The 18,566-nt window shown below is 42.4% G+C and overlaps 1 protein-coding gene across 26 annotated transcripts in view; it reads right to left on the minus strand.

Annotated features, from left to right (window-relative positions):
• The window catches only part of clasp2 (cytoplasmic linker associated protein 2), a 53,367-nt gene extending 35,038 nt beyond the window's left edge, over nucleotides 1-18,329 (minus strand). For 17 of the 26 annotated variants that reach the window (XM_075450273.1, XM_075450269.1, XM_075450268.1 and 14 more), the window contains exons 1-7: nucleotides 17,391-18,329; nucleotides 12,510-12,588; nucleotides 10,067-10,170; nucleotides 9,497-9,588; nucleotides 8,276-8,351; nucleotides 6,353-6,450; nucleotides 1,823-1,893 (exon numbers count right to left, since the gene is read on the minus strand). In XM_075450273.1, the coding sequence (XP_075306388.1) occupies nucleotides 1,823-1,893; nucleotides 6,353-6,450; nucleotides 8,276-8,351; nucleotides 9,497-9,588; nucleotides 10,067-10,170; nucleotides 12,510-12,588; nucleotides 17,391-17,588 (718 nt within the window). In that variant the 5' untranslated portion in view covers nucleotides 17,589-18,329. Of the gene's footprint in view, nucleotides 1-1,822; nucleotides 1,894-2,384; nucleotides 2,723-6,352; nucleotides 6,451-8,275; nucleotides 8,352-9,496; nucleotides 9,589-10,066; nucleotides 10,171-12,509; nucleotides 12,589-17,390 lie in introns of those variants that run through there. The other 9 variants (XM_075450282.1, XM_075450280.1, XM_075450279.1 and 6 more) reach the window with 2 other exon arrangements.
• Between the last annotated feature and the right edge of the window lie 237 nt (nucleotides 18,330-18,566).

Raw genomic sequence — 18,566 nt, forward strand, 5'->3', positions numbered from 1 at the left:
ACACCCTTTCTCCCTCTGTGTGCCTCACATTTACTTCTTAGTTTACCTTCACTGGGCCGCTGTGTGCAAACTGACATGCGCAGATTTTTCAGAGACCGTGAAGTTCTAGATTTTCTTCCACTGAATAATGCACCCCCTGCAGACCAAAAGGCTCCCATAATGACAAGAATACAATCAAGAGTCCAAAATTAGCCATTTTGTTTTTGCATCAGAAGGATTTCTGAGCTGTTGGAAACGCTGCACCTTAGTTTTCCTGAAGTCTAATATTATCTGCTTTATGGGAAACATCAATAAAAAGTTTAAAAAAAGAAATGTTTGTGCACACGTTCATCTTTACTTGGTCCACCATAGGACGCATCCGCGGTCACTTTCCCCTTGTGTGCAGTCAGAGAGAGAACGTGTGTTTACGTAAACACTATAAAACGTTTTCTGTTGTTCACATATAAGAGAAACTGATGCACCTTTAGCTGCTGGAGTAGTTTTCAAAACGCTGAATCCTTCAAGCCTAAACTCGAGGGTGCTGTGTGCGTATTTCATAACCTACTCCATGTTTTTTTTTTTTTTTTTTTTTTTTTTTAAAACTCATCCCTTCTCAACCTGTCCTTGCTCTAAACCTCCAGGGGAGGCGGGAGTAAAACAAAGGGAACTCGGTCCGATGCCACCAGGGACAGCATCAGCTAACGCACTTATTCTTCCTCATTTCTCTTCTTAAAAGTAAACAGCCTACAGAGCGCCTGCCTGAGATGTGGCTGTTTTACAGAGAGACGCTGACAGAACAGCCTAAAGGTACAATCATCCAATGACAGCATCGGCTGGGAACAACAGACCTTTACTGACCCAACAAACTCAACAAAAACCCAAATTAATATAAACACAGAGTGTAAGGTCAACAGCATTTCTTTCACTTGCTTTACAGGAAAGGGAAAGCTCTAAAATACCACAAAGAATAATAAAGACATACTGAATACTACATAATTCAGTAGAATCTTGTCAATACTATGCTTATAACGCAAACTCCTAAAGGACACATTTCACCCACAATTATTTGATGGATAATAAACTCCCAACTATAAAGTAATGCTGCCTCAACTGAAACTGTATTTTCCATGCTTACAGTTATCCAACAATCCACAATCAGAAATAAAAAGGCCAAGGTTTTGATCCTTGCATTTGGATTAGACCCTGTATTAATGAACTTATTGTACTAAAGTGCAGTGCCAACTTGTCAAAAAAAAAATCTCATTCTCATTGATTTTATTCTAGTTCACTTCATGTCAGAGTTTGCTGTGACCCCGACACTCTGACACTTTTATGCTTTGGACAAATAAACATTCAATCACTTTATGAACTTGTCTTCAAAGCAGAGTTTTTTTACAAAATAACCGGCGTGAAGAGTTTTGTATTTTCATTCATGCAAGGCTGCGAGTAATCCCCGAGGTCACTTTTACTCTTCTGAAAAGTGAAAACTGCAAAGTGAAACATCGGTTCAGCTGCAGCCGTCAACAGAATTCTAACTTTAAATGGTAAAATAAAACTGGAACGCTAAGAGGCTGCAAGAGAATTCAGTCCACACTTCTGCTGGACAGCAACACCGTAGAAGTAGCCCACAGTTCATGTCTGGCTCTGTCAGAAAACCTGCACACTAAACCATTAATCCGGTTAGGTCCTCTTACAGGGGCTCATAGCAACAAAGAGACACAATCACGAGAACATATGCCATTTTAGACAGGCACGTACACACAAACACAAGCAAACCCACAACTTAACAATAAAACCATCTCAATACAACTGTGGCAGACGAGATGAGAAGAAAGGCACTGACCGTGACTCGGGCTGAGAGCCATGTTGCCCGAATTCAAGGCTTCATCAAAGCGAGCAAATATCGTCTGTATCCTGTAAAGACAGAGAGAAAAAAAAAAAAAGAACGTTAGAGCAAAATGATGTACGCACACAAAACATCCCACGCTTTTTATATAGGAGCTGTAAATAACAAGTGAGACCATCAGCAGCAGCGACATGTGGACAGCCTGCCGGCCTGTCTGTCTATCGGTGGGTGGGTGTGTCTGTTATGTCAGGAACACGTATGAAACTGCTGTGGCTCTACAACAAGTAGAGCCTCCAAACATCCTTCTTCGCAACACATAATCAAAAGGTATATGGCTGCTCAGCCATGTGATAATGTGATAAGCAGGTAGATCCGATCTATAATTCTACAGACCAGCCAATAATAACTTCACACAGATCAAGCAGCCAAACATCTCATGGAGCAGTGACTGTATCAGAACACAACAAAGACACAGTCACACATGTATTAACGTCTTCTTTCCAAAATCAGCCATGAATGTGAGCACACACGCATGAGCTTCAAACACACAGTCCTCTACCTTTTTTCTCTCTCTCTGTCTTTTGGCGTTTTTCGTTGCCAGTCCACACACACCAGACAGCTAAGCAGCTCCTGATAAGTGACAATTAGCGTTGCGACTGGCTCCTTGGCCGTGCAGCGTTTTCACGTGGTCCCCTTCCTTTCATTAGCATTCTGTTTGTCTGTTTGCCTCAGAAACATCCACGCATTTAGCCTTCGGTATATTTGTGTCTCAGTATTTCCCAGTGGATTGATTAAGAGGTTGCTGCGTTGCTGCGCAACATTGCATTAGCCCCCATGCTAGTGACATATTCTGGTCCTCTGCTCCCCTCAGCTCTTTGTATCCAACATGGTGCAAAGGCTTCGAGAGGGAGGGAGGAAAGAAGACGAGAGAAGAGAGGGAGGGCGTAAGAGCGGGAGGGAGGGGGAGCCAAACAGCAAGACACCAATGCACGCTACAGACATGCGACGAAGCACCACCTACTGTCGCGCACACATACTGTATCATAAGTACACACACACAGAAATCTCCACTGAGTTAAATCTCAGACAGGGTCTTTGTGTGTGTGTGTGTTTGTGTGTGTCAGAGTCATGTGGGCCAGTTTGTGATAGGCAGAAAAGAAATTCGGTTACCCTTTACATAACCTCCCTCCCAGAGCCAGACGCACACATCAGAGGGGGAGGGGCTGTGTGGCCAGCAGAGAACCAGGCTGCTCCTCCCCCCTCTAGAGCTGCACCCTGGCTGTCATTGAACAAGGGTCACCTGTGTCCAGCAGAAATGATAAGACAATGAACAAGAAATGTGCACATGAGGCTGGTCCATTGAGTTCTCGCTCCACCTGTGTCTGACCCATTTATAGAACGTAGCCCCCCCATTTGTTACCGTTAATGGACTCAAGACTCTAAATGTGCCCTCATGCAAATTACAGATAAGTACACATTGTCTCTGGACATCAGGAAATCAGTTCAAAGGTCTATATATTTCAGGCACATTACTGATCAATAGACGTGCAGTTTAAAATGGAACATCTCTTCAACAACTCTAAGTAGGGTCTGACCTGCAGTCAGTTTGCAATGGACTGCAAAAGCTCTTTGCACAATGGGTACTGTTACATGCACGGTTGACCCGAGCTACGGTTTGAGTGTAATGCGGCCGTTTTATCGGACCACCATCCTTGTCCCAGTTTACTCGCAGAGGAGCGGAAACAAGTTATTGTGCAACACTGTGGAATGTGCGAGAAAATGTTCAATACCTTCTGTATTACTTACATCTACATATGACCAAATTCAATCCACTGCACCGACGTGGTCTTTAATTTACCCAAGTGGAGATTGGGGCAGATAATGTTGCGTTTATAAAAATCAGGATTTTAATCAGAGCAGAGCGACAATCTTGAAATGCTTTAAGAGACCATCATCTTAATGAGCTGCTTTTCAGTCTGCTGATTCTGCTGTGGTATTTGAAAGGAGATACTAAGGCTACGGCTACACGAAAACGAAACGAGGTTTTTTTTGAAAACGGGTTCGAAAATTCTTGCGACCACACGGAAACGCGCTGCTGTCCAGACGAAAACGATGAAACGAGGCAGTACACACGCCACTGTGTCACGCCACGCTGTGAGACAATAGAGAAGTGTTAAAATTGGCTCCCAGCGTCAACGTGTGACTGACGCAAAAACGTTTTAGCTGTAACAATGGAAACGAAACGAGGCCGTTTTCAAACTTTCCCACTCTGGAACCCGTTTTCAAAAACTATCGTTTTGGGGTAGTGGGAACGCCGGCTCCGTGTGGCCGCGACAGCGAAACGATAAGAAAAAGTATCGTTTACAGTGAAAAACGTTTCCGTGTAGCCGCAGCCTAAAATGATGCTTTGACATCTCTATTTGATCAGTTTCAACAAATCAAGACAAGAAACAGCTCCATAATGAGTCTTACTTACACCACTATTTTCACACGGTTGTCAGCTTTTGCCTGGCAATTTGTTGGCCGAGTTGAAAAACCTTTAATTTGAGTAATTAATTGCTTAAAAGTACTGTATTGTTTATGTGCAAGCTCCTGAAAAATCGCTTTAACAACAAATCAAAGTTTAGACTCGAAGCTGGTCCTGGACCTGAATGACAAATATTTGTGTTAACAACCTAAACTTTCCCTATACAGTAAAAAAAATGCAGGTTGTTGGATTTAATAAACAAGGCACATTATTATCCCTTGAAAAATGATTGGTCGGGAAGATGTAACAGAGTGTTGTATTAGAATAAGTCTGTCAACAGTAGAGGTGCCCTTGATGCCTAACAGCTGTGATAAACAAACAAAGACCGTCTTCTTCGGGTCGATTCCTCACTTTTTTCATGCTATTACTTTACCCTTTCTTGCAAAAAAGTTAAAAAAATAAAATAAAATCAGACTGATAACGTATGACGCCTCACGTTCGAGCACTGTAGACTCTTTTCTCCACAATGAAAGCCAACTCTACAGATGTATCGTGTCATCCAGTTAGCAAGACCCTGGCTGCTGTCTCGCATTCCAGTGTGCAACCACATATTAACAGAAACACATTCATACAGACAAAACCAAGCCCCAGGTTTAATGCTAGAGCCTGAAGAAAATACTGTACTTGGTCAAATCCCTGATAAACTGTGATTCCAGTGTGGCGGTTGAGGATTGCTGATGGTGCAATGTTATCAATTACATTGTATTTAACTAGGGCTGGACAATAAGTTCCATTTTATCGATTCATTCGAATGTGCCATGTATGACTAGTTTTTTTCCCCTATTAATATGCACCGCTGGTGGTCAGATTGGGCTCAGCCTGCAGTCTCGTTGCATATTGCTAAAGATATGGTTCCCATTTATACAGTGGAATAGCTTTATTCAAATGCTGAAAACTTTAGACCCCAGGTATGTGTTACCAAGCTGAATCACAACAGACACTTTTTCAAGTTGGGCTGAAGTTGCACAGTTAAAATAGAGAAACTAGCTCCCTGGTAGTTGGAACACAATATGTGTAACTGGTACTTCACATATTATGACAAAGTTATATTTTCATAGTTGCTTGCAATGGCAGGGCCAGCCATCTTGTTTTCCAAGCATGTTCCAAAGCCAACTTGTTTTGGATCATTTCTGTCATTTGCAGTACGTTTTTAAAGAAAGGAAAAAAGGAAAAAAAACATTTAACTTGTAAAAAAAATTTTAAGCCGTATCGCTCAGCCCTACATTTCCCTGAGGTTGCGTTCATGTGCATTTAACCAGCATTATGCACAGCAGTGTCCCAGTTATCTGGAAGCACGGCAATAACACAAACAATAAAAAAGGGGACGTGTTTTTCTAAAGAATACAGCATCTTCGACATAAAATGAAGTAACAGTATCAGACTTTAATCACAGCATTTGTTACACCTCTGCATATTACAAAGTGCATGAATTTCACATACACGGACAGCGCGTTTACACAGTGGCCAGACTGGCTTAATATGCGCAACACATGACACATGGCCACAGCCAGCATGCACAGACGCACGACTCATGCTGAGCAGTCAGCATACGATACTGGCTGCTGCTCAACTCTCACACATGGGAGAAAGACAGAAGCAGAGGCAGAAAGAGGGGTTCACTGTGTGCTTAGAATAACCCTCGACACTGCGCGCGTAACCACGGTGACCAAAGAGGGGCAAAACCACTCAACGAACCTCTTTAGATGACTTGAACCAATTTTCTATAGTTTTTCACCCAAACCTCTTGTCCCACCCACCGCCTTTGTACTCTGGCTGTCCCCTTCCACCCTCCTTCCTCAGTCAATCAGCATTGTGCTCTGGATGAAAGTGCCTTTGTGTGTGAGAAGAGCAGAGTGGTGCATGGTGTGGCCTGGGACAGACCGAGTGCTACGGCCACGGGACCGACTGCCCCGTCGCACAAACACACACAAATGAAAATGCTATCAGTGTTTACGGAAAGCAGAAGCTAATCGGTAACAGGCGAAAGAGTAAAAGCTCACCGCGCAGCTGGAAGTCCTCTCTTTCCCAGGTCTGCTCGGACCTTCTCTCCAACGTGACGGTAAACATCCACCAACGCCGTTATAGAGGCCTCGCGTACCTAAAGGCAGCACACGTTGGCCAATTTAATAGTTGCACACATGAGAACTTCAACAGTATTTATTCCAGCGGTTCAGCCGGAACAACGTGCAGAAAAGGTCTGCGTGTTTGTCAAGATTATAGTATATACTCTTTAATAATACAATACAGATTACCTTCACTTACACAGACCAAGACTTGTAAACCTGAACACCCATTAAATTCCAATCTCCGTCTTCATTGGTAGACATGTGATTTGCTCGTTGTATTGTGCACACTAATGTGATTGGGTAGTGGGCTGTTGTTAAAGGGATTCACTGTAACCAAGTGTGGGCCGGCCCTGTTGAGGATGCTGATTGGTTGGGACAGTGTGTGGGTAGCTAATCATTGGGTGGAAGACAGAAGAAGATTTCAGCTTTGATGTGCATTTCCACAGGAGGTTAATCTAACCTCATTATAGTCTTCCTTCCCTCACCATAACATCCACACACACGCAGCTGCTGTGTGGGTTAAGACTGGGTCTTGGTGCTCACGATTCAGCAATGAAGTTGTGTGTGTGTGTGGGGGGGGTGCAAATGAACCCATCTCGTCACTAATAACAGTAATGATCACAGAGCTGCCTCAAGATGCCCGTTAGCACACTGTGGTTGCTGAGCTCTAAACCGCAGGCTCAGATACAAAATGATAAAAGAGAGAAACACCAGCGGTGTGTCACACAGCTATATTAATATGATTTTAAAATATTGGATTAGAAAAAGCTTTTGGAAAGAGTTTAATTTTAAAAAACAAAAAAAAGTTTCCAAACAAAAGGTTTGATGCTTGCTTCCGGTGGGTTTTAAAGAATAACCTTTTTCGAGATGCGAGTCAGAGACAAGTTTTGATGACACAGCCATTACCGACAGGTATGAAAGATTCCTTTCAAATCTTTCTCCATCTTCATATTTACAGAATTCTGGGTTTTTTTTAAGGTTTTGTCTCCATTTAAGGTGTTAAATTGCTTATTTCTTTTTTGCGATATTCTGTAAGTCTGTAAATTTTCACGGCTGCTTTTGTAGAGCCCGAAGGAGGCAGGACACCGTGTTCACTCACTCTCTGTGACATCTCTAGACAATTACCCCGTCTAATCCACCAATCTTCTGATTTACGTGTTCTCTTAAAGGTAGGGTAGGAGATCCTGGATTTTGAGTCCAGCGAAGCTGCATTTTGAAAATACACCGGTAAAAAGTCCCAACCCTTTTCTTCACTTTCCCCCCGAAGGCACGCCTCTAGAGTACATGAACGCGCACGAGCACGAAGGTGCACGAGCGCTGTTCTGACAGCAAGCATCGATCGTTGCCGTATTTAGTATTTAGTTTATGCTAACTATACGTTTAATAATGCTAGGTGCTAGTCAAGCTGGCTCTAGTTTAGCTTCTTGCCAAGCTTCTGGACGTGTAATTCGTTCACGGAGCAGGGTACGCGCACAGGGGGGAGGAGGAGCAGATTGCAGTTTGATAGACGGCATCAGAATCCAATCATTGTGAACGGCCCGTTCAGTATGATTGGATAGTGTTTTTCCTAGATTGTACGTTCTAGAGGCCACTAAAACTTTTCATATTTGTGTCAAAACTTTTAATTAATTGTTTGCAATGGGGGTGTGAAGAGTATTTCAAGCAATATGTAAAAAAATGTTCCAGAAAAAAAACCCTACCCCACCTTTAAGAGCTCCATGTAAAAAAAAAAAATAATAAATGTTTGCGGCAACGATGCATGTGTGAAAATATACAGCCGCCAAGAAGGGAAAGTACAAACAAACCCATATTCATGCCGATTTTGTTTAATTTAGCAAAAGGTGGCGTGTGTCTTACCTGTGGGTTTTGGTCTCCAGTCAAAGTGCAGAGATGAGGAACTAACTTACTGAGGGTGAGATGCTGGGCTCCGCACCTGCAAGAAGCATCATAAATATATATAATATAATATCTGATACTGCTATCTAATAAAAACTTTCTCCTCACACACAGCACATTTTGAGAAAATTAGGAAATGTATTCAATCTCAGGCGGATTTGAATCTTCAAGAGCTGCAAAAAACCTTTGATCGTATAAATGGATCTAAATCAATCGAGTCCCACACATAACGCTACATAATCTGCACTCAATCAAGAGAAATGATAAATATTCTGCACGATCTCTAAACTGAAAGCTCAACAAACAACTTGAGAAAACAAAGACAAGGGAAGAAAAAAAGAAAAAAAAATACGAGTTCTTAACAGTTTTAGGTTTTTGCCCCCACTGTAATGTCTCCCGCTCTGTGGGCTGCACAAAAGAGAAAATAAATACATGAAAATACAGGCCGTCTCTGTGCTTTATTTGTTCTACTTTCTCATAAAGGGAGCCTGAGTATGAACAGAAAACATCTTTAGCTTCACTACCGAGTACCAGCTCAGCATTCAGCACCACAGCGTCACTTTCTATCTGCAAAACGGGGCTAAAATTAGCCAGATGATTCAGGCGGCTGGGATCTGCTGTGTTTGCAACTTTAAAGTAGAAAACGCTGCTGTCAAACAAGTATCCGTGTGGTCTTGACTCATTTGTGTAATGACACAGAACTTGCGAAATCCAGGTCAACTGAGACAGAAACGTCCCTGCGATTCCAGGCCGTGCAGGACACTGCAGGAGCAACTCATTCAAGGAAACCAGGACAAACTGATTCAATTAAAATAAACTCCCATTTATACCTAATAACTGTGGGACCACATGACCAAAGCAGGGAAGCGATTCATTTCACGTGTGCCACTTCAACAGAGTCAGACAAACAGTTAAGAGGATTAATCCTGAGGACGGTTTCTTGAACAAAGTGGGGCATGGAAGGTCGTGGCAACAGCGCTGGTAACTCTCGCTGCATTGCTTATTTTTAACCCAGTCACTGAAAAACTAAGACTGCACAAATCTGTCAGAAAACACTTAAAGCATATGTATTTGGAATTCACTTTAAAGACAAAAAGGTATGATCTTTGACACAAAAGATATGAGGGATATATACAACACATCCTTTCACATTTCACCCAGGAAGTGATGCATATTACTCACGTGCTGAGCGTGGAGCTGAGGCATTGGCAGATTCCTTCTCGACTGCGGAAGTTTTTGTGTTTAAAACCGGGAAGCAGCCTTTCCCAAACGTACTGGATGATAAATGAGAAGGATAAAAGTGTGAGGGACACAGGAGAAAGCAGGAGTCGGTAGGAACTAGTTAGGCCGAGTAGCCGTGTTTGAACAGATTACAGAGCTACAGGGGATGAAACCATCAGTGAAAATAAGCATGTTTGCTTTGTGTAAACAACACAAAACATAACGGGAGATGTTGCCTTTGTAGTTGCTTTAACATCCAGGGGAGGGAGCTAAAACAGAGAGAAACTCAGATGTAGAGAGTATGAAATATTGATGAGGAGGTGGTGGTGATTTGTTAGTTGCATCTCTATTGTGCATTTTAGAAATGCATTCTGCAAAATAAGTAGAACAACTACAGTAATAATCACCTGCTGCTCCTCTAACAGCATACAAAATGCGACTTTGTGATGAATTTTGTCATGTTAAGAGCGACGTGTGACGATTGACTCGGGTTCCCAAATGGTACGGACTGTGATATTTTGTGTTTCTCACCGCGGGCGAAGCAGTCTGCTCCATGCAGCGAAGGATGACAGCTTGGCTGTTTTCCCTGACCTGGTCCTTCCCATCACCCAGCCTGTCCACCAGAGCTGGCAAGACTACAGACAGAAAAAAAATATATAGCAGGGTTGATGTGGGTACAAGAGTCAAAATTATGATAAATACTGCTTCGTGATCACTTTAAATACAATAACATCAGGCCACACATGCTGCTGAATGTCTACAGGATTTAAATGTGAAGCCTGCCCCCAAGTGGAGTACTTAACAAAATAAACAGCCTGCGAGTGTGTGGCATAAAGAAGCTTAAACATTACCACCACTGACATTTGGCTCTGACAAGCAGAGGAAAAATAGAGGGCAGGAAATGAGAAGAAGTGGACCATGACTAAAATAAAGGCGAGATCATCAAATGCTCTCATGCCAGCCGGCCCTGTGTACTGCGGAGAATGCATCCGCACACTTATTCATAACTATAACATTTTACTATATTTGAATTATGTTTACATAAACAAGTCAAATGTTGTTGTTTTTTTTATCATTTTAACCCTTTAAAAAATTAAGCTACATGCCTGTGAGCTGTATTTAAAGTCGTTGCTGATTCCAGTGGATTTCTGGATGTGAGCTACAGATTAGGTCTTGATCTTTCTGTGCGATTTGTTGACATTTATGAAAATATAGGACACTGAAAGCCAGGCGCTTAAACACAAAGTCCAAAACACAGCTCAGTCAAAAAGTTCAGCTGGCAAAGTCCAGCTCAAAAACTCCCTTTGACATAACCACGATGAGATCAAACACAAAGAAGGGCATCTGCACACACACACACACACACACACACACACACACACACACACTCCTACCCACATTCCAAGTCTGAAACATCAGCGGAGGGAGTGATAAAGTGATGTCATCTGTCCTTTTCCTGTGTCCATGTGTGTGTGCGGATGCATGTGGACGTTATGCTACCATAACAGCTGGTTGCCTTAGCAACAAAGACAATACCCTCAAACATAAAACATGACAGTGGCGCATTGTAGCACACAACGACGTCACTCGCTGTAGTAAAAATGAAAACATACATCAGCACTATTCAATAGAACGATCTCACTGACAAATCACAGAAATGCCAGCCAGTGACTTCACTTAATTCTGTCTTTTACAGAAAGTTATAAAGTACAATCACGCCAAAGTGTAGCCGTATGTGGGTCTGTGTGTTTCGCCTCCGTGTTCACTTAACATGCGGCAGGACGGCCAACAGCACACTGCCAATGAGAGCGCACACATATGCAATATAATTGCAACAGCTCAGTGCAATAAGTCCTGTAGATCAATGCAATCACTCAGTCTCAATGACCTCATCTCCCTCCCCACAGTGTGTGGGTGGGTGGGTGCAGGGAGATGGAGAGAAAGCAAGAGAGAAATGGAAGTGTGATGGAGGGAGACATTTCCAGAGCCAGCGGTAACTCCGAAAGGATTTTTACCATCAATCCAAAACACACTGTTTCATCACACATGCACACACAGATTAACTTTGACACTGTCCTTGGCAGTGAATGGATAAAAAGAGTGTGTGCGGTGGTGGATTGCACCGTGTGACGAGTTAAGTAATCCCGGAGGTGGACTGCAGGGTTCGGTATGTTTGCTGGTGACAAGAGTCGGTCTGGCTGACAAAGACAGACGGCGACACCTTACGCGGGCACACAGAAGGGCTTGCATGGACAAATCACACACATGCACTCATGAAATTCGATACAAGACTCAGTCTCTGAGGTAAATAATGCAAGGTGTGCTTTTATGGTGCGATATGGTGACCTGCGGCACGGTCTAAGAATGGAGGAATGCATCAGATGTGTAAAAGAGAGACGAGGTTGGGGCAGGCTTAACAGCAGTGCTGCTGGTGCGTCTCAGAGGAACCATAAAGTGGAAGTGAAAAAACTAAATGGAAAGACATACACACAAATGTTGTATAGTCAGTAACCATCGCACTTAATGTAGCCTAGTAAAGCAAAACAGAGTATCACACGAGCGAGTGTTTGTGAACTTATACATATTTCAGTCTGGTAACTACTATGAAAACCAGGAAGTCAACGTCATGCTTGACTAACGTGCTTAAGATGATGAATGAAACTAGATAGAAAGAGACCCAAAAAAAAAGAGAGAAAAAGACCAATTGAATGCAAAGTGTGTGCAGGTTATGAAACAGGTCCGAACGGGTTTGTCCTCGCCACAAATCATATAAATAAAACTAGGTTTTGTTGATGCATAATACGGTAGTTGTTTTTTAATTTAGCATTTCTGAAGCAACAAAAAAGGATAAAATCCCTTTTGACGTCCTTGCGTCGAAGCTCATTGAAGGAAAAAAATACAACGTTTTCTGAATGGCTTTCTAAACGGAAGCTGACCTAAAGGAAACTGAGGACGGAGATGTTGGAGATCTCACCTGTGCCTAGGTATCCTTTGAACCGCTCTCCCATGCGATCCACAAATGCAGCGCAGATGTCTATTCCCAACAATGCCACCTAAAACACACAGAAGAAGAGAAAAACAAAGGTTACAGCTGCCCACGCACAGTAAAATGTGTGGCTTTGCATTCAGACATTTCACTTTAACCGTCTTTTTCCCAGATCAACCGCAGTGGAAGCAGCGATGTGAAAGCTGAGCTTGAAATGTGACGGTTCTAGCTGAGATTTTTCGCATACGTTTTGGTGTTATCGTCATCCTGAACAGATTTTTAAAAAGCAGAGTCACGTGGTCTTCTGAATTTTACGCTGTCGAAACGGTTTTCTGACAATTTTATGATACAGAAAGAATCTAAGATGAAGTTTCCAAACAAGTCATGTCTGGATGAGCCTTGTAGTGCGGGAAAATGGACACAAATATGAAACCAAGCAAAGACCGGCAACAGAACATATACATAAAATATATGTGTAATTAAAGTATAATCCCTCTTCTCTACTGTGTTACAGAGGTCACTGCATGTCAGAGGCTGTAATACTGTTCTGTTCTCCTTCTGAAACCTGCATATCAGCAACTGAGAAACGCGGCCAAAATCAAATAACTTTGAAATCAACATAATAACTGGAGCCTCTTGTGAATAAAATCTGGAATTGATATAATGTTAAGATGTGCGCACGATGTTTGCTAAAGCCAACCTAGATAAGCTCTGTAATCCTCCTCGGTTTCAAAATAAAAACTGGCTTGGGTATGTCGATATTTGTGTCTAGCGGCTGACTTTTTCCACTGCGTTTCTGATTAGGATCACATCCCCACACTGTGCTCTACTCCTGGAATGCTTTTGTTGGCAGTGCTGTGGTAAAACTCAACAGTCAAAAAGAGAATCCATTTAAAGCTTATTTGCCAGACTCTGTCCTGCTCTGAGATGGGAGGCAGACTGCAGTTTTTCCCTATTTTAGTCAAGGAAGAGCGAAGCCGGGTACCTATAGTAACAAGAAGCGGGAGTGTAGATGAGATGAAGAAAACAGGATACAGTAAAGGGACGAAGGCCCAGTTAAACAGCAGAAAACCGAAAATCACCTGAAGAAGAAACATGAGCGGTTGCTCAATATGACTTCCCCCACATACTGACCTAAATTAGGGAGAAGTGAGGGATAGAGGAAAAACAGCAGGAGAAAGAGAAAACAGCGCAGGATGGAAACATCCCCCAGGCTTGTCCTCCTCCTCCAACCAGCCCCCCAACAAGCGCCCACAACCATCTGCTATCATCTTCACTTCACTGGAGACAGAGAGGTGATAGAGGATGAGAGACGGAGAGGCCTGTGCTTGGATCCACCTCGCACATAAAAGGTAAAAGGAGATTTCCTTCTGCTCTACGCACCTCCTTCAATGAAAAGCCTGATTACGACTGAGGAAAAGAGAGGGGAAAACATTTTTTTTAAAAAGAGGAATTTATGATCCACAAAACTGAAAACACTGGCCCTGTTTTTGAGTAATGCTGTCACACCCTCAGCAACATATACCCCAACACGTCACTTCATCTGAAGGCTGGAAGCTTCAAAATGTTAGTGATGACTGGAGTTCAGGAGATTAAAAAAAGAATGGTTCTTTGTGAAGACTCAGATCAGTGCGTATGGGAGCTCAGCCTGTTAATGCGCATACCATGTACAGGGTTTACTTTGGATTTTAAGAGAAGCTTAAATTGAGTTTTAGACGAGAAAAAAAAAAAAAAAAAAAAGAGGGACCAAGCCTCACACAGCCCCATATGACAGAGCACAAAGTGTTCAAAGATAAAGCTCAAATGAGGTGATTAGTTGAGAAAATGAGCAGTTTTAGTGACTAGACAAATGTTTTTTTGTCATTTAATGAAGCAAAATGTAACGCTATCACATTGGCTGAGTGTCAAACAACTATTGCTGAGCCTAGGGATTTGGTCCAACTGCAACTAACACCTTTAGCGTTACCCCTAACCACTGTTGATGCAGCAAAATATGCCCAAATGCAGTTTGAGAGCATTGTCCCATTCTACTACCTAGAGACAAACGACCCGAATGACTGCAGTATAGCGGTTCCTACAGCTGCTTCCCACAATGATGCATTCAATTGTCTTCGCTTGGCGCTTTTTCCAATGAAGCACCTGCGGAAAGAGTTGGGTTTGGAAAACAGCAAGCTAGCAACAAAAACATGTTCATTGTTTAAGGATATATGCCAGTAATAATTCCAAAGTGGCTGTCCCTTAAAAGGCCCCGTACTGCATGTATCCTAAAGTCTGTACTGTAATTTGAATCGAGATTTCAATGTACCATCTAATCTGGTTTAAAAGCACCTCAGAATGTTTCACGCTGCCTCTTAACGTTAGCACAAATACACAAATCAAAGGCCAGCCTGCTAATAGATTCAATCATTGATCGGTGCAGGAAGCATCCAGTTATCCGAGCCTGCTCACCATTTATACAGCATGCAATATTAATGTTCTCTGTTTGTGTGCTTCATACTGGCACTGAGATGAGAGAATAAAGTTCCCCTTTTCCTTTACCAGATCATGAGCGGGATCACCACGGCTAAAGAGTTGTTTATACGAAGCGTCACTTTAAAACAACAATGATCTGCCGAGGTCAATCAAGGTCTATTGTGTCATGAATCATTTATAAGATAAATGTGCCAGAGAGACAGAAATGACTAGCTGTCACTGGAATGATGGCCTAGAATGAAACATGGTCGGCAGAGACAATGATGTCATTCATCCATTTAATACGACTTAGCTGTTTGTGGTAAAAACAACACTGATGTGTCTGTAGCAACCAAATGAGCACAGTGGGCATACATGAAACTTGCACAGCTGGATCTGAGTGGGGCATCCAACACATGTGCCTGCTAACGCTTAATTTAAATGGCGTGCTGACTCGGCCAACTCAGTGCGCTGCTGGTGTGGACCCGTTAACCAAGTAAATGATCTAAAAAGAGCCAGAGCAGGGCATATAACTAAGAAGGAAAACAGAAAAGGAACAGAGGACTAACTGCACAGCATCCATTTCTTACAGGTACTTAAGTGCAACAGTCCTCTTACCTTAAAAATCTTAAGCGTATTTATGGGTCACGACTCGCGCTTTCAACTCACTCTCGCTACATGGATGATTCCAATTTACAATTCTCCATTAAACACCTTCTGTATCCTCCCCCTCATGCCATCGTTGACTCGACATCATCGTTCCATTACTTCATCTGATTGTCCCGACTCAGCATCCAGCAACTCTTCCTGCCTTTTACCTGATCAGCATCGCTAAATGGCCTCTGGGGGTCACAATCCACGAGTAAATCACTGCAAGACACTGATGTAACCTCATGTATCATTTATATATACATACACATATAAATATTTTAAAAAAAACTGAACAAAAAGAAAACTGTGATTTGCGCAGCTTGGGATGGAGCACATAGGGACAGACCGTTACAGGCCACAACTGACTGCAACGTGAAGAAATGGCATAATAAACAATATTAGATCATATAAAAACATTCATTGATTTCTCCTCAGTCCTTTCATTTAATCTTTACAGGCAATGTTCATTAATGTGTAAACCCCACTGTTTATACTAAGATTTTTTTAGATTTCTAATTTTTTTTTAAACTTAACTTAAAATCCAGCTTATTGGCTGTCACCGATTACTATTCTCTGATTCATAATTCCTAAATCTATGTTTTAAGCAGAGTATGTCATCACAATAGATTTGACAACACCTTAAAAGGAGGTGGTACAATGATCAGACCGAAGGATTCGAGTCTTCATTTACCAAACAAAAAACCTAACTTTGGATTGCAGCTTGAGACACACAAAGACAATCTCACCATTTCCATTAACTTTTTGCTAGTTAATGCTAATGCATATATACAAGTGAACGTTCTCCACCACTAGCTTAGGGCTGCCATCAAATGAGATGTGCTGCCAGGGCACAGGATGAGGAGGCCCTGTAAAACTGAACACACTGTTTCCACACGTATACAGTCTTGCTGAGTCCTACATATCACAGCCAATGCTCATCTGTTCAAAAAGCAACTTGGGAGTCAAATTTCTGCACCGCTTTAACGGCAACTTCGGACTGTTTTGACTGCTTGGCAAAAAAATAAAAAATAAAAATCTGCAAAAATGTCAAATTCCTGATGTTCTGGTGAGATGTGAAAAAAAAGAAGCAGTGCAAAGAAGTCAACCCCACACGCAGCGAAAGTCCAGAGTATGAAGAGAAGAACTGAAAATACAAGGACAGATCAAGAAAGAGGGGAATAAAATAAAGAGGAGCAGGATAGATGAAGAAAAACCGTGAGTCTCAACAATGAGTCTTCAAACCCCTCCCCCATCGAATCCATCCAATGCTCAAGGAGTCCACATCGCTGACAATGGGTCTCCTTCACACACTCACAAAGTCTCAACCGAAACGACAACAAACCACAAGAATGCTCTGCAAAAGTGCCCATATGTCACTGGGAAGAAGTTTAAAAATGGTTGTGTCCAATAGCACATAGTTAGACTGTTGGGTTTCCCTAAAACACAACGACGGATCTTGCTTCATTTTGGTTTTGGTGAGAAAATGGGCATACAATAAATTCAACCATTTAACGTGGTCGGGATTTAGTAGGTAAAGAGTGCCTCGGTTGAGTTAACTGGTCTTTTTAATTATATCATACACTGTTATTTACGTTTCTAAAGAGATAGGAGCTTATGGAAATCATTTATCTCTGCACAGGTTTTCAGTGAAACTGATCTCTAGAAACCTTTTTATCGCTTCCCCCATCAAGCTTTCAGCTAAACTGGCAGACAACAATTTGTGATAAAGCTGAGATTTTGCTTGACTGACTGGAAGAGACCTCTTACCTTGAAATTGCTGGAGTTCACCCATCCCGTTAGCTCGTCTATGGTCTTATCTAGGCGAGGTTTGTCCTGCTCTACGTCCGGAGAACGATGCCGGTCGTTTAGGTATTCAATGAGCTCCTGGCCGACCTGCAGTCTGCGGGTTACATCTTTCTGCAGTACCTGCTGGTGAAAATAGTCCATGTTGTCATGATCCTCCATTGGCCACTCAGTGCCGTGTGGCCAGCCACCAAAGCCGGCCAAAGACAGCAGACAATATTCGGCGGGACGGGGTGTGAAGGACTTGAAATGTTATTTGTAGTCCGGTGGATGGATACAGAGCGGTCTGTCTAGCTGAGGTTTAATTATCAACATCCAATCCCCTATAATAAAAAAAAGGATTACTATTTAATACAAATCACGCCCCCTACCCGAATCAAAAGCTTGACTTTGTACGTAACAAAAAAGTGGTAGCTCGCTGTCTTTTTTTTTTTAAACAACGAAACTTTAGCTCTAAGTGAACTAAAAAAACTTGGCAAACTTGAGGAAACGTGTAACTGTAGTTGATCCCAGCAGGTTCCTTTAGTATATCCGTATCGAAACAAGCTAGGAGATGTGATTTACTGTCTGTTATGCTAACAAAAATAGCAGCTAGCTTAGCACAGTTACAAATACAAAATAGCTTCACATAAGATAGCTCGGCTAGCTAACGCTGGTTATCTGCAGGCCTAATGCCTGACTCCTCTCTTCTATTTCATGACCGCTGGCCGCCGCCGACTCCTTCTGGAGGAAAGTTGCACCAAACTTCCACAACAAGAAGGCAGCTCCACTCCCACGGTAATTTTTCCCCTTTAATCCGGGAATAATTACTGCAGCAACTATGCCATTTAAAAGGCGCTGGAAGCCTGCGCGTTGCCGGGCATTGCAGTTCAACAAGGAGTGCAACCGATCAACGATCAGGCCGACGGGTCTTCGGGCACCGCACAGCTAGCCAGCATAATGCCTGATGTAAAATGTAAATTTAGAAGTACACTATGATCCATTGTGTGCGATTTTACCTGGGAGGCTCGGCATACTTACTGGGATTAAATATAGTTTTGCCAGTTTTTATGTTTAGATAATTTTAAATATCTTTCAAAACAAGGATCAAACCATAATATTTATGTGGGCGTGCCTGCTATCTACACGGCTCGTTGGGGA

The sequence above is a fragment of the Odontesthes bonariensis genome, chromosome 18 (assembly GCF_027942865.1).
Source record: "Odontesthes bonariensis isolate fOdoBon6 chromosome 18, fOdoBon6.hap1, whole genome shotgun sequence".
Taxonomy (NCBI): Eukaryota; Metazoa; Chordata; class Actinopteri; order Atheriniformes; family Atherinopsidae; genus Odontesthes; species Odontesthes bonariensis.